General features: G+C 41.4%; 1 protein-coding gene across 2 annotated transcripts in view; it reads left to right on the top strand.

Moving 5' to 3' along the window:
• The window catches only part of GRID1 (glutamate ionotropic receptor delta type subunit 1), a 1444362-nt gene that overhangs the window by 1398448 nt on the left and 28685 nt on the right, over positions 1–17229 (top strand). Inside the window, exon 15 of one of the 2 annotated variants that reach the window (XM_063958815.1) lies at positions 12567–12807. In XM_063958815.1, the coding sequence (XP_063814885.1) occupies positions 12567–12807 (241 nt within the window). Of the gene's footprint in view, positions 1–12566; positions 12839–17229 lie in introns of both variants that reach the window. The other variant, XM_063958816.1, reaches the window with a different exon arrangement.

The raw sequence follows: 17229 nt of genomic DNA, 5'->3' as shown, positions 1-17229 counted from the left end.
ACTAAGCAGCAACGCTGACCGGCTTTTGAAGCCCTTCACTAGTCCATTTGCTGCACTTTGGAAGGAGTTAGGGTAGCAATGCTGTAAATACCATGGCTACAAAAAGTAATAGCACGTCCAGGGTCCATGTATCATAGAGAAATATGTGAATAAGGTAAATATTAACACCATGAAGAACTAGCTCTTGCTAATCTTATGTCTGATACCCACTTGCTGCAGGTTTTGCCCTGCTAAACCTTGATAGAAATATAAGGCTGATGTACACAACTAGACTGAGCAGTTACAAAAAAAATATGCATGTATTTATTTTTTGTTAAAATATCATGGATTCTCTGTGTTGATCTTATCCTGGTCAAAAGCAAAGCACTATAAGTGCTGCAACATGACAGTGTTGTCTGCAGCATCACTCAGATCCTTCCAAATGCAAATAGCCTTTATTGCCTTGGAACACAGAGTTTAAGCTTGCATTCAGACAGGGTAATTTAGATGATTATTTTATGCATTGCGTGAAGGTATGTGGTATTTTCAGTTAATGCTATAGAAACATAATTAATACAGCATTGTTATATAATTGTATATAAAGTGTCATAATAGTAGTACCGCAAGGCTCAGTCCTAGGTCCTCTGCTTTTCTCAATCTATACCTAATCTCTTGGGAAACTAATCAGCTCTTTTGGATTTCAGTATCATTTGTATGCAGATGATACTCAAATCTACCTATCCACCCTTGATTTATCTCTATCTGTATTGGGCTGGGTCACTGAATGCCTTTCTGCTTTTCATATTGGATTACATCTTGCCACCTCAAACTTAATATTTGTAAAACAGAGTTAATTATATTTCCACCGGCCAATAGCAGTTACCAACCTGATATTTCTCTCACTGTTGAGAACTCTACAATCAACCCTACACCACAAGCTCGCTGCCTAGGTGTCATACTTGACTCAGAACTGTCTTTTGCTCCCCACATTCAATCTGTCTCAAAATCATGTTACATGCATCTAAGAAACATATCCAAACTATGATCAAACCTTACACAAGACACTGCTAAAACCCTACTCCATGCTCTCATTATCTCCCACATTGATTATTGCAATAGTCTTCTGACTGGTCTTACTAAGAAGAGAATCTCACCATTACAATCCATTCTGAATGCAGCTGCGAGGCTAATATTCCTCGCTAGACGTTCATCATCTGCAGACCCACTATGTCAGTCCCTCCATTGGCTACCTGTATTCTACCGTATTCAATATAAAATACTGTAACTTACACACAAGGCTATTAACCATACTACACCAACATACATCACTTCGCTTATCTCAAAATATCTCCCAACCAGGCCCCTTTGCTCTTCAGAAGATCTACGTCTCTCATCCACACTCATTACTCGCTCCCATGCACAAATTCAGGACTTTCTTTGGGCTGCACCCAGTCTGTGGAATGCCCTGCCACTTACATTAAGGCTCTCCTCTAGTCTTCAAACCTTCAAGCATTCCCTGAAAACTCACCTATTCAGACAAGCGTATCAAATTCCAGAACTGTTCACATTACCTTCATAGCTTTCCTATCCAATTATATCCCCACATTACAGTCCACACAAATCCCCCACATATTTAATTATTCACTCTCTCTTCCTCGTGACCCTGGTTCATCACTGCTGTGATGTGACATCATGCAGCCCACCAAGAACCTTTGCAATCTGGTGGAAAACTATGCAATAGATAGCATCTATCCTTGTGTATCAATGCCTATTTCCCCATAGATTGTACGCTTGTGAGTAGAGCCCTTCTACCTCTACAATTGTTTGTTTTTACCTAGTTTTATCTTCTAATTGTGTCCAGTTGTAAAGCGTAATGGAATTTGCTGCGCTATATAAGAAACTGTTTATAAATAAATAATAATAATGAAAAGGCTACATAGACACATGCCAGAGCGACACTTTACTTCATCCTGTTTGTGTCTTGTACACCTTGATACCCATGACTTCATTCTAATACCATGATTGTGCTGAGAGAATAAGATGCTGCATCAAACTGATTGCATCTCATCAGCCTGTTCCATTGAGACCTAAATAAATGGATGCAATAACACAGTCCTTGCATTTAACTTGGTTTAATATAACAGTCTAGTTTTAGATTGGTCAGTAGCTAATTCAAGCCTCCACCAACCCCTCTTGCTGCATGCAACTTACTCCTATCCCTGTGTTAATTATAATTTGTTTCCTATATTAGATATAAACAAGGTGCTGACACATCACTGCTACTGTTTTAGGTACAGTACTATGTGACTATTTTCTCAGAAACATCACATTGTCTTCTCTGCTGCCTCCCTGACATGTAAATTATATTAAATAATACTAAACCTAGATTACTGTATACTAAGCATACACTGATCATTTACAAGTTTAATTTATATATTACACTTTTATATATATATATATATATATATATATATATATACATACACACACACACACACACACACACACACAAACACACACATATATATATATATATATATATATATATATGTATGTAGTAATAAAGGACACCTCACACAGATACGCTAAGCCGAGTTCTGCTTCTAGGTCAGGATGGCAATACAGCAACAGACAGCCAAACATCTAGAAATTCATGTTTTTCTGTCTCTTTATATATAGTTAGACAGACATAGAGATGTATTATATACTGTATATACATACATACACTGTATAGATATATATATATAAATATATATATATATATATATATATATATTACTACTGCTATGATCTTTTCTACTGGTAGAGAAATCTTGCAAATTAGTCATGGTCCATTTCTGAAGCACAGGCAATTTCATGGTCCACTTAAGAAACAATTTGGCAATTACAGTTTGTCCCCTCAACTCTCCATTTGTTACAATTGCTGCTTTATTTGTCATGTTGTGGTCACCTTTTCCTTGTAAATATGTTACCTGCTCTTGTTTTGAAAGTGAACCAGCTGACACAACGGGCTTATTAAAAAATGTATTGAAATGTCAAATACACATCTGCTGTAGTGTTGAGTGAAAAAAGTGAAGAAATTGCTGAAGCTCAAACAAAGGTCAAGTATGAATATTTTTCATATTGTAGTCCAAACACAAACAGTGTCACAGCCACCATAGATTAAAATAGATGGCTTTTACAATGCCACAAAACTGACCCTACAGTACAAGTTCAAGACTGTTTCTTTTTATCAGTGAAATAACATTACTTTCTGTCTCTTCATTTATGTCATATATCAGTCTTGTAAATTAGAAACTGTGCACTTTCCCTGCTCCCAAGGTACCTTTAGTCTAATCTGCACTCACAATTAACTGCCACTTGTGGGAGTGGAAATGGTTTTCATGGAAAACTATTATGAAAGTATCATTTATAGGACAAAACTGCAGCAAGACCATTTCTATCCAGCTTTACTTTTGAACAATATTGTGTACCAAAGCCACTTTCTTTATAAAAGATTAAAAAACAACTGTCACAGTACACAAGAAATAAAATTAAAAACCCAATTATGTTTATTTTTCACAGATCAACACTGATTTTATATACTATGGTAGTAGAAATACGCATTAAATCATAATAAAACAGCTGACATGATATTCCAGCTCTATGGTACTATATTTGACACATTGTAATAAAATGAACAAATACAATTTTATACTGCTGTATCAAGAGTGGCTTTTAAAAGATACAAGTAATATTTCACTAGCTTTCAGTAATCTGTATTTCACAGTTTAACAGCTGGTTAAACCACACATTTGACCACAGCTTAATAGCTGATTAGACCATATTAAAGAGACTAACTAGTCCATGGTTTTCCATGAGTCCAGCATAATATTTAATAATTACAACGGCACCTTGTTTAGTGAAGCAGCATAAATCATTGAAGTTTTGAGTGCATACTTCTCAGCCACTTATTGCTGTTGTAATGCAAAAAGTCACTTTTCCACATCTGGCCAGAGTACAAATTAGTACAAGCAATGTTCTCATCACTAAACTGCATATAACGAGCCTCGGATGGTCCTCCTGACTGCAGATGCTTAATCCATTTTAGCAGTCATCTCTGTAGGTGATCTGTGCCATGCAAGTGATCCGGAAATTAGATGCAGCGTTGATCCGTATAGTTTATACATATTGATGCATTTCCCCACCTTTTGTAAATATCAGCGGCTTCCCCATCCGAGGCTCATCATATGCAGCTTAGTGTTGAGAACAGCGCTTATACTAATTTTTAATCATGGTCTGGCCAGTCGTGGAAAAGTGACTTTTTGCATTACAACAGCAATAAGCGGCTGAGAAATATACACTCACAACTTTAATCATTTTTGCTACTTCACTAAACAAGGAGCTTTCTCAACACATAATTTGTAATAGACTGATGGACATAATTCGGCTGTGATTATTAAATATTATGCTGGACTCATGAAAAACCGTGGACTAATTAGACTTTTTAATATGGTCTATTCAGCTATTAAGCTGTGGTCAGATGTGTGGTTTAACCAGCTGCTAAGATGTGAAATACAGATTACTGAAAGCTAATAAAACATCACTTGTATCTTTTAAAAGCCACTCTTGATACAGCAGTATAAAATTGTATTTGTTAATTTTGTTACAATGTGTCAAATATAGTACCATAGAGCTGTAATATCATGGCAGCTGTTTTATTATGATTTTATGTGTATTTCTATTACCACGGTATATATAAACAGTGTTGATCTGTGAAAAATAAACATAATGTTAGGGTCTCCTGCCCTGTGCTGCCACGTCGTCATGGCAACCGGGAGACAAGTGCTAGTGGAGTAACCTGAGCGCAGCTGATACTCCGGTTCGGGTCTTTTGCTGTGCAGTGGTTATAGGCTCTGTGCACGGCAGGGGATCCGGTGCTGGTTTTTGTGCTCACAGTCTGTGAGGTCTGAGTGGGGCGTGGACAGCACCTGCTTTATAAGGCCTCTTTTCAGGGTAAGCAGATGCTGCTGAATCTTTGTTGGTTAGTCAGTTCATGAACGTTAGCCAGTACTGTGTAGCTTTGTATTTGTTTGTTGCTTACTGCAAATAGGCCTTGGAATTTGGTATTACACTCTGCCAATCCAGACCTAGCAGTAAGACTGGAGTCAGTCGTTTAGCTTGCTGGGGTTCTGTTACTACTCTGTGAACTTAGCAAGTTTGCGGCTGTATTCTAAGACTTGCCTGTCTAATCCTGTCTCACTGTGCTAGGTGTCAGGGGTCAGTTTAGTGGCAGTAAGCTAAAACCTGTGCATTGCAAGTGAGAATTAGGATTGTGGAGATTCTCCTTGTGTCTATCATTCCATCTCTGACCAAGGAGTTTACTGCCACACCCGTTGGTAACCCTTTAGGGTTTTGCTGTTGCCCTTAGCAACAGCATTTCGGGTACTCTACGTATTAAAACACAACATCTTGCTTTTTCCATCTTAGCAGTTCTAATACAAGGGAGATACCCAGTTCCTTAGCCTCTGGGCTTCTCTGTTCACTTTGTGTGTATTTTGTTACCCTATCACCTTCTGTGTACGTTATGTCATATTCCCCAGTTTGTCTGTGAGTCCATCTGTTTTGCATAACAGTTCAAACACCAGTACATTCCTGCAGACACTGGAGTGCATAACAGTTCTGACACCAGTACTTTCCTGCTGGCACTGGTGTGCATAACATATTCAGCAGCCTAATACTCCTGTTGAAATTTTGTGGGAATATGGAGCATACCCCTCAAAATACGTTGCAACAGGTGGTCGATCAGGTGCAGGTCCTGACTCGACAATTTAATGATTTGTCCATTAAAATGCACACCTCCCAGGCTGCTGGCGGAGCTCCCGCAGCAGCAGCACCTGCAGGGGTTAAGGAGCCGAAAGTAAATCTCCCGGATCGTTTTTCTGGAGATCGCTCGCAGTTCTTTTGTTTCAAGGAGAGCTGCAAGCTATACTTCCGGCTTAGGCCTCAGTCTTCTGGGTCGGAGATTCAGCGGGTGGGCATAGTGATTTCCTTGCTACAAGGAGACCCACAGGTCTGGGCATATGGGTTGCAGCCTGACTGTCCGTCGCTTAAAAGTGTTGATGCTTTTTTTACGGCACTGGGCATGTTGTATGATGACCCTGACAAGACGGCCTCAGCCGAGGCTCAGATTTCGATCCTTAAGCAAGGGCGAAGGCCAGTTGAGGTTTACTGTACAGAGTTTCGGAGGTTGGCCCATGATACCCAGTGGAATGACCCAGCCCTGAGACACCAGTACCGAAGAGGTCTTTCTAACCAGATAAAGGACCAACTGGTGCAATATCCCTTGCCTGATAGCTTGGATCAGCTCATGCAGTTATCCATCCGGGTGGATAGATGGCTGAGAGAGCGTAGGCTTGAAAGGGAGACTGAGATTTCCTTCCTTCCCAAGGGAACCTCAGACTCTGAGGAATTTTCTGAGGAGCCTATGCAGATTGGGGCTACCCGCCTCTCCTCGCGTGAGAAGACGCGGAGGAGACAGCAGGGGTTGTGTTTGTACTGTGGGAATAAAGGTCATGTGGTAGTATCATGCCCAGAAAAGCCGGAAAACTTCAGGGCCTGAGGGTGATGGGAAATATCCTGTCAGGCCAGAAGTCAGAATTTCCCAAGAAGACTTTTATCATTCCGGTGACCTTGAAGATCCTCGGTCAAACTGTCAAGACTGAGGCCTTTGTGGACAGTGGGGCCGACGGGGTTTTTATGGACCGCCAATTCGCCCTGAAACACTCTGTTCCCTTAGTACCCTTGGCATCGGAAATTGAGATTTGTGGGTTAAACGGGGAACCATTATCCCAAGGTAAAATTACCTCTTGCACTAGCCAGATTTCTTTGTTTATTGGAGCCACACACTCTGAAAAATTGTCCTTTTATGTGACTGTCTGTACTTTTGCCCCATTGGTGTTGGGGTTACCCTGGTTAAGGGCCCACAATCCTCAATTTGACTGGGTCTCTGGGGAGATTCTTAGTTGGGGTACTGATTGTTTCAGGAGTTGCTTGAGCCTTCCAGTCAGGCTCTCGCAGCTAAGTTTGCCAGGATTGCCAGGGTGTTATGCAGATTTTGCGGACGTGTTCTCCAAAAAAGTTGCAGAGGTACTACCTCCCCATCGCCCCTATGACTGTGCCATTGATTTGTTGCCAAATGCTAAGCTTCCCAAGAGCAGGTTGTACTCCCTGTCACGTCCTGAGACTCAGGCTATGGCAGAGTACATTCAGGAGAACTTGGCTAAGGGATTTATCAGACCTTCACAGTCTCCAGTTGGGTCGGGGTTCTTCTTCGTGGGTAAAAAGGACGGTTCGTTGCGACCCTGCATCGACTTCAGGGAATTGAACCGTATCACGATTAAAAACTCATACCCACTGCCTCTCATTTCGGTCTTGTTTGACCAGCTTCGTACTGCCACCATTTTTTCTAAGATTGACCTACGCGGTGCGTACAATCTAATCCGAATAAGAGAGGGGGATGAATGGAAGACTGCCTTTAATACCCACTCAGGGCATTATGAATATTTGGTGATGCCTTTTGGGCTCTGTAATGCCCCGGCAGTCTTCCAGGATTTCATGAATGATGTGCTCAGGGAATATTTGGATAGATTCTTAGTTGTATACTTAGATGACATCCTAATCTTCTCCCATTCCCTGGAGGAACATCGGAAGCATGTACGCTTAGTCCTCCAGAAACTCAGAGACCACCGGCTTGGGGCGAAGCTGGAGAAGTGCGAATTTGAAGTTCAGCAAATCGCATTTCTAGGATATATTATCTCCCCAGAAGGTTTCCAAATGGAGGGTTCCAAGGTACAGGCAGTCCTGGATTGGGTGCAGCCCACTAGTTTGAAGGCGCTTCAGCGTTTCCCGGGCTTTGCGAATTTTTATAGACAATTTATCGCTGGATTTTCGTCTATAGTGGCGCCCTTGGTGGCACTCACTAAGAAAGGGGCGGATGTTGCTCACTGGTCTTGTGAGGCTAAAGCGGCTTTTGCCCGTCTCAAAAGGGCATTTGTTTCGGCCAAGGTGCTGCGACACCCAGATCCAGAGCGTCCTTTTGTGGTGGAGGTGGATGCCTCTGAGATGGGTATTGGGGCAGTGCTTTCTCAGATGGGAGTGTCTGATAATCGCCTTCATCCCTGTGCTTACTTTTCCCGTAAATTTTCGCCTGCCGAGATGAATTATGACGTGGGTAACCGGGAATTGTTGGCTATTAAGGATGCACTCGAGGAGTGGAGACACTGGCTTGAGGGGGCTAAGTTTGTGGTCTCAATTCTCACTGACCATAAGAATCTGGCATATTTAGAGTCAGCGAAGCGTCTCAATGCCAGGCAGGCACGATGGGCTTTGTTTTTTGCTCGCTTTAATTTTTTGATAACATATCGCCCTGGGTCAAAAAACATCAAGGCTGATGCACTCTCGCGGAGTTTTGCTCCAATCCAGGAGACCACCGAGGAGCCGTTGCCCATTGTTTCCCCATCATGTATTAAAGTGGGCATTACCCAGGACCTCTTATCATTAGTCCTTAGAGCACAGGAGCAGGCTCCTCCAGACCTTCCGGTAGGTCTTTTGTTTGTGCCTCCTAGGTTAAGACAGCGAGTGTTCCTGGAATTCCATGCCAAGAAGTCGGCAGGTCACCTGGGTATTGCCAGAACTCGGGAGTTGCTATCTAGGGCGGTGTGGTGGCCCTCGGTGGCTAAGGATGTGGATCAGTGGGTTCGGGCATGTGACATCTGTGCCCGAAATAAGACTCCTAGAGGGGTTCCTGTTGGCCCATTACATCCACTCTCTATCCCATCTAAGCCATGGACCCACATTTCAATGGATTTTGTGGTGGACTTGCCCAAATCCTCGGGGATGACAGCCATCTGGGTTGTCGTTGACAGGTTTTCGAAGATGGCACACTTCGTTCCACTGGTTGGGCTGCCATCAGCCAGACGCCTGTCTGAATTATTTATGCTGCATGTTGTGCGTCTCCACGGGTTGCCACTTGATGTGGTCTCTGACCGCGGATCCCAGTTTGTGGCCAAATTCTGGAGGGCATTTTGTTCCGATCTCCAGATTTCTGTCAGCTTGTCGTCAGGCTACCATCCGCAGTCTAATGGGCAGACTGAAAGGGTGAACCAGTCCTTGGAGCAGTTCCTCAGGTGTTATGTCTCCAAGTGTCAGACTGACTGGGTTGCTCATCTGTCCATGGCGGAGTTTGCCTATAACAACGCGGCTCACTCTGCTACAGGGATCTCTCCCTTCCTTTGTGTGTATGGGCATCATCCTAAGGCCAATTCTTTTGACCCCGTGGACTCCACGCCTGGTGGTTCCTCTGTGGTTTCGGTCCTTAGAGGTATTTGGCGGAAAGTGAAGAAAGCCCTTGTGTCTGTGTCATTAGTGACCAAAAGGGTTTTTGATAAGCGGAAAAGACCCTGCAGCTTCAAATTAGGAGACTTCGTCTGGTTGTCTACCAAGAATTTGAAGTTGAGACAGCCATCTCATAAGTTAGGGCCCCGGTTCATCGGCCCTTATAAGATCACCAGGGTTATCAATCCGGTGGCATTTCAGTTAGATCTACCCCGTTCTTTGGGTATCAATAAAACATTTCATTGTTCCCTTTTAAAACGGGCGATTAGTAATCCTTCTACCAGTGGAAGACCTTCCCCTCTTCTGATACGTGGCCAGAGGGAGTTTGTTGTTGAAAGGATTCTTGACTCCAAGGTGGTTCGGGGTCGGCTGTCATTTTTGGTGCACTGGAAGGGGTATGGCCCGGAGGAGCGGTCGTGGGTGCGCAGTTGTGATCTTCATGCCCCCAGACTGATACGCTCTTTCTTCTCGCAGTTCCCCGATAAACCCGGTGGTAGGGGTTCTTTGACCCCTCGTCAGAGGGGGGGTACTGTTAGGGTCTCCTGCCCTGTGCTGCCACGTCGTCATGGCAACCGGGAGACAAGTGCTAGTGGAGTAACCTGAGCGCAGCTGATACTCCGGTTCGGGTCTTTTGCTGTGCAGTGGTTATAGGCTCTGTGCACGGCAGGGGATCCGGTGCTGGTTTTTGTGCTCACAGTCTGTGAGGTCTGAGTGGGGCGTGGACAGCACCTGCTTTATAAGGCCTCTTTTCAGGGTAAGCAGATGCTGCTGAATCTTTGTTGGTTAGTCAGTTCATGAACGTTAGCCAGTACTGTGTAGCTTTGTATTTGTTTGTTGCTTACTGCAAATAGGCCTGGGAATTTGGTATTACACTCTGCCAATCCAGACCTAGCAGTAAGACTGGAGTCAGTCGTTTAGCTTGCTGGGGTTCTGTTACTACTCTGTGAACTTAGCAAGTTTGCGGCTGTATTCTAAGACTTGCCTGTCTAATCCTGTCTCACTGTGCTAGGTGTCAGGGGTCAGTTTAGTGGCAGTAAGCTAAAACCTGTGCACTGCAAGTGAGAATTAGGATTGTGGAGATTCTCCTTGTGTCTATCATTCCATCTCTGACCAAGGAGTTTACTGCCACACCCGTTGGTAACCCTTTAGGGTTTTGCTGTTGCCCTTAGCAACAGCATTTCGGGTACTCTACGTATTAAAACACAACATCTTGCTTTTTCCATCTTAGCAGTTCTAATACAAGGGAGATACCCAGTTCCTTAGCCTTTGGGCTTCTCTGTTCACTTTGTGTGTATTTTGTTACCCTATCACCTTCTGTGTACGTTATGTCATATTCCCCAGTTTGTCTGTGAGTCCATCTGTTTTGCATAACAGTTCAAACACCAGTACATTCCTGCAGACACTGGAGTGCATAACAGTTCTGACACCAGTACTTTCCTGCTGGCACTGGTGTGCATAACACATAATTGGGTTTTTAATTTTATTTCTTGTGCGCTGTGTCAGTCTTTTAACTTTTTTGTTAGTTTTTGGAGGCTGAGTATCCCTCATGTCTGCAGCAGCAAGGAAATAAAAAGTAAATAACTATAGAATAAATGTTTGGACGTTTGGATACATACTTTTTTGTCCTTTCTTAATAAGGTTTATACTTAGATTACCACTCTATTATGTGGGAGATGTATCAACCTTCTAAAGAGTGCACAAGTGGAAAAGTTGTCCATGGAAATCAAGCAGCTTTTTCTTATGTTATAGAATGTACTTGATATATGCTACCACAAAGCTGATTGGTTGCTGTGGCCAGCTTCTCCTCTTGTCCAATTCTCCACCCTTAGTAAACTTAATACATCTCCCCCTGAATACGGTTGAGTGTTTGCAGTGCTGATTCAAACATGTGGTTTTGACATTTTATGATTTATGCAACCTACCTTTATTTTTTTGTTACAGCTACAAAGAGATATGTAGATGTATCTTTCCTTCCCAATCATTTTTTTTATCATCTTGTTTTGGAGTTTTAAGAGGCCTATTAATCTATACTTCTGGTCCTTATAATCATACAGAAATTAAATTTTTCTATATTTGTAAAATTAAATTAAGTAAACATGCTCTCATACTTCTCCTGCATTAATAGCAGAGTAGGAGAACAATACCATTGATTTTGTTCTATTTACTGTATCAAGCTTTGAAAACTAAATGTTTTTGGAGATGGACTAAAGTAGCAAATGTCATCACCTGGTTTACACCATGAGTATGCACAACCTAAAGTCACATATGCACAGTAACACTGACAGGACAGAACCCAGCAGTGTATAATTTGACTAGTGTCATTAGTGGTGAAACAGCTGCTGGGCACAATTGCACAATGTAGGATCAACTGGTACAATGGGGCAGATGTATTAAGCCTGGAGAAGTGCTAAAGCAGTGGTAAGTGGAAGGTGATAACGTACCAGCCAATCAGCTCCTAAAAGTCAATTTACATATTGGAGTTGATTGGCTGGTGCATTATCACCTTGCAGTTATCACTGCTTTATCACTTCTCCAGGCTTAATACATCTGCTCCAATGTACAGTGTAAAGTGAGCACAATGAGTAAGTATTACATAATCAATACAGTGCTCTAATAGATGGTATAAGCTATCAATTAAATAACTGGTTTATGTACAAAATCTGTCTGAATCATTCAGTAGATTTTAGTATGATAATGTATGATTACTCTATCTGTAAAAGACTTTCTTGTTATCATTACAACCCTTAAACTATAACTGTACTGTTTTAGGGCTTGGCAATTATAAGTAGAAGACTAGTTTAATATGCTGTCCATAGCTCATAAAGTATAAATAAGCAAAGGTATATACAAATATTTTGGTTTCTACCATTTAAACCCCATACACACACTGGGCAACAACATAGGAGGATATGAACGATAACAATCTTTTTTTTTTCAAGATCTATCGTTCATATTGTTCAATGTGTTTGGATGAATATGCAAGTCGCACCTGCAGGTCGTACTCATTCATCCATGATCTACTGAACATACAGCTCAATGTTAACTATATTGTTGAGCTGTATGTTAGGGGCATACAGGGGATGATGTCACTGAACTATATTGTTCCGTGTGTATGCAATGGCGATCTCCACTAATTAGCAATTAGCGATATAGCTGATGTTGTATCACCTTATGTTCATACAGTAACTTAATGTATTCTATTTGTTTTTCAGAATTCTTGAATTTCAAGACACTGGTTATTTAGATGTTCTTAAACAAAAGTGGTGGCCACGGATGGGACGATGTGACTTAAACAGTCATAATAATGCACAAACGGATGGAAAAGCACTAAAGCTGCACAGTTTTGCTGGAGTCTTCTGCATTCTAGCAATAGGATTACTTCTTGCTTGCCTGGTAGCTGCACTGGAATTGTGGTGGAACAGCAATCGTTGTCGGCAGGAGTCACCAAAAGAGGTCCATAACTACTATTCTTATTATATAAAAGGTACCTTAGGGACATGCATCATTGGAAGCAATAACCCGATTAGTAGATTAGTTATGCAGTGACAACCTACAGCACCATCCTAAAGGGTTCTTTGGCCAGAGGTATAGTATAAGTATACAGAATATGCACCAATAATGCATATCCCTACACAGCAACTAGGACTGTGCTGTGACTTACAAATTCAAAGGTGTAGATGTTTCATGCTTAGAAGTGTAAGCAGATTCACTTCCCCATTTTCAAAATGATTAAGCATTTAACACTTTTTAGCACCAGTGCACTTAAAATAAGTTTGCCAAATGCAGAATGATTAATATAAAGTAAATCAAGTGGATAATTGAAATCACTGGATTAACTTTGTGATCTTATTTTGAGTCTCCCTGTTCAGTGATATGCAGATTTGGTGACTCAGTGTTATTCAATTGAAATATATAACAGAAATTTGTTATGGATATCATCACAATTCAGTAATTACAGACTTTTTTTGTTTTGTTAAAATGTATGTGATAATTGGCGCTCTGGAGCCTTCTGCTTTGCATTGCTAAAAAGGCAGAGCAAAGCAAACACTAACAAACTGATGAAAAAAAAATCATATTCTGAGCACAGCAATGCTGAATGTTGTCATGCATAAAGCAAACATACATTTCCATCAATTAAACTTCTTAACAAGCTAACCTTTCAGAGTTTTTCCTTTGTGTAGCAGCTGTCTCTAAACAAAACACTAACATACAATGAAGACAGTATTTGCAAATATTGTGCATGTAAAATATTGTATTGTTTTCTCTCTTATATAGTTACAGCAGTTAATATTTTGATTGCTCTTAAAACTTATCCCAGCTTGTTTGACGTCATGCATTTTAAGTGATTGACAGGCTGTTGGTATGAGTTCTCAGAATTTGGATGTGCATGCAATAAAAAAATCTAAGGGAAATACAAGCCCAATTTTTTTTGGAGCAATCCTACGCTTTGGACCTGATTAAAAGGTGGATACTACTGTCACCGCCACTGCGTCTTTGTACCCAGCGGCTGTGTGACAATATGCAAATGCTGAAGGAGATGTTTTGTGTAAATAGACGCTTCATGACTTGTGTAAATAGAAGCCTTCTGATGGCTTCCCTGATCTGCTGCTACATCCAAAGATGCAGCATAAAAACATTAAGGTGAACATCAGTCATCTAAGTAACCATAGGTTTACTCAGAATTGCTGCCACATCTCTGCCGAGGCCAGTAAATCTCTGTCGGAAGATGCAGTCACTGGCGTTGCACTCCCACAAAACCAAGGCGGCACACCTCCGTTTAGTGAAATGCTCCCTATATTCTCTGCCGAGGGAGCCACAGTCTGTCAATCAAACTGCTGCTTCCCCACTGCATTCAGAGCTGCAGCAGTATCATGGCACATGGGCACTGCAGCACTAGCTTTGGTGCAGTTAAAAAAAAAAAAAAGCTTTGGACAGCTGCGACCAAATCAGTCCTGTATCCATCTATTAATCATCACCTTTGATGCCTTAGATATTCTTCTTAAATGCCCATCCATTTACTTGAATTGATTTCTGAAATAATCGTAAATGCTGTTCCTACAGTTTGGACATTTGTTTGTTAATTTTAGAAGACAGCAGAACACATGGAGGTAATAAGGATGCCAGGACATGGCATGATTGGGCCAATATGCTAATGCTGGTTTTAAAAACAATAAAATGTATGTGTAGACATACTGCTGATCTAAAGCATTACCTGATGGTCAACTCTATTTTGCCTCCCTCATTGTGAAACCTATTTAAATTTAAACAATTCTTCAATATAGCAGAGTCATGTGAATTCCTTTTGCTGTACAAAGGTTCTTGGTTTTACAATGTAGTACATTTGAGACCACCTCTTCATACTGTCATCTGATCATTATCGATCTATACCTAAATTATATCAGATAAGCTCAAACTAGTTACATGTTTGACTTGTAATTCCAATTAAGATTGAGGTTTTGAAAACTTTGGACAATGATATTTTGTATTGCTTGTCCCGAGGAATTTGCTTAGTTATTTTGAACTTTTCTGATTTAATACCTTTAAATGAAATGAGATTTAAATTAAAGCTTATCTGCAACTACACCAAAGAGAAAACTTTGCTCTGCATTCCATTTTAATGTTTGGTTCCATCAATAGCATTTCTGTGACAGGATATGTGAATAATTAATTTATTGTCATACATTTTTTGTTCACTGTTACATACTGCTTTAAAATTACAGTAATTCTAAGAACTTAAGTTTGTTCAAATCCATTAGAAAAAAACTTTCCTCTTTGTCTGCCTAAAAAATAGCTCCTAGAACATTTATATACTGTAGTTTGTGCAGTCAAATGCCTGAAGTATATGCATGTAGATATTTGCTTTACTGTGCTAGTCTCATGATATTTGATTAAAAATAAAAAATAAAATACCACTCAGGTCCATCTTAACAGCATTGTAGCCCCTGGGCAAAGCAATGCATTGGGGTCGCTACCCACACATTCACAGGAATAAGTACTAAAAAAATCCTAACTTACTAGTGGCAGATTTTACCTATAGTTTGGGCTGCAGGACTGCAGCCCCCAGTAAAATCTGCCACCTCAGCTCAGTAAGTCAGATGCAGTCTGTCTATGAGACTGCACTGGCAACACTGTGACTGGCAGTGACTTTCTATTAGAAGTCCGACCTGCCAGTCACCCACAGGTCAGGCAGTCCCATTGGGAGGTGTTTCCTCCCTCTGGGACTGCCAGGCTGGGCTGTGATTAGCAGAGAGCTGGCTTCCTGTAGGAAGCCACTACTTGCCTTTCAGCCAAAGTCAGCTTCTATGGGCTGCAGCCGATGCAATCCTTAGAACCCCGGGTTTTGCACATGCACAGTATCGGCAACACTACCGCACATGAGCCAGAATAGGCACCTGTCAGCTACATTGCGCAGGTGCTGGGACCCTGCCGGTAGCAGGAGCAGGTGGCAGTGAGAAGATGGCAGGGACCAGGAAGCATGGCCAGTGGCAGCCCCCTCCTCCAACCAGGTAAGAACTGCCATTGTGACTTGATCCACTTGTGGTTCCTCTCAACATGCTTCCACATGGTGAATGGCTGTGAGCACTCTAATTGGTGGATAGCTCCAGTCATCCACCAATCAGCATGCTGACAGCCATCACTATCTGGCTGCAGGCTGGGAAGCAAGTAGAGAATGCTGCACTTTGATCGATGTTTAGCTCCAGACATCCACCAATCAGCATGCTGGCAGCCATTTACTGTCTGGATGCAGTCTGGGAGACAGGTAGAAAATGCTGCTTTGCCGCACTGATTTTCTGTAATTCACAATTATAGATGCCAGGCAGCATTCTCTACCTGCTTCCCAAGAATCTTCAGATGAATCTGCTCCCTAGCCCAGCCAGCCCCTGATTGAAAGCCCTAAAATTATGGATCCCTGGGCAGCTGTCCATTGAGCCAATACGTTAAGATGGCCCTGATAACATTTTTACTGGTTGGATTTTACATTTCACTTGTCAATTAAAAGTTACATTTTTTGAAAATACTGTTGGGGCTTTTAAACAGCCAGGGGTAAGCTAAATATAATTATCTCTCTATACTCCAATTTTGCTAGAGGAATGTCTATAAATAATAATGATTAAGAAATCTCTGCCATATAAGTTGACTTAGGTTCTTACACACCAAGAGGGGTAGCATGAATTCTTTTAAATGTGCTATTTACAGTGCCTTGCTAAAGTATTCACCCCTTTGGCTTTTTATATTTTTTGTTACATTACAACTTGTAATTTAAAAAAATTTTTATCTGAATTTTATGTGATGGATCTGCACAAAATAGTCTAAGTTGATGAAGTGAAATGAGAAAAATTCATATAAAAAAGATTTTTTATAAATAAAAATCTGAAAATAGGCATGTGCATATGTATTCACTCCCTTTGCTATGAAGCCCCTCAAAAGCTCTGGTGCAACCAATTGCCTTCAGAAGTCACAAAATTTGTGAAATCAAGTCCACCTGTGTGCAATCTAAGTATCACATGATCTGTTAGTATAAACACACCTTTTATGAAAGGCTCCAGAGGCTGCAACACCACTAACCAAGAGGTACAGTATCACACCATGAAGACCAAGGAGCTCTCCATACAAGTCAGAGACAAAGTTGTTCTGAAGTACAAGTCAGGGTTGGGTTCTAAAGAAAATATCCAAATCTTTGATGATCCCCCGGAGCACAATCAAACCCATCATCTTCAAATGGAAAGAACATGGTACCATAACAAACCCACCAAGAGAGGGCCGGCCACTAAAACTCACAGACCGGGAAAGGAGGGCATTAATCAGAGATGCAGCACAGAGACCAAAGGTAACCCTGAAGGAGCTGCAGAGTTCCACAGCAGAGACTGGTGTATT

This window comes from Pseudophryne corroboree, chromosome 3, assembly GCF_028390025.1.
Source record: "Pseudophryne corroboree isolate aPseCor3 chromosome 3, aPseCor3.hap2, whole genome shotgun sequence".
In the NCBI taxonomy this organism is placed as follows: Eukaryota; Metazoa; Chordata; class Amphibia; order Anura; family Myobatrachidae; genus Pseudophryne; species Pseudophryne corroboree.
The sequence above is the reverse complement of the archived record's forward strand: the minus strand, read 5'-3'. Positions and strand labels throughout refer to the sequence as shown.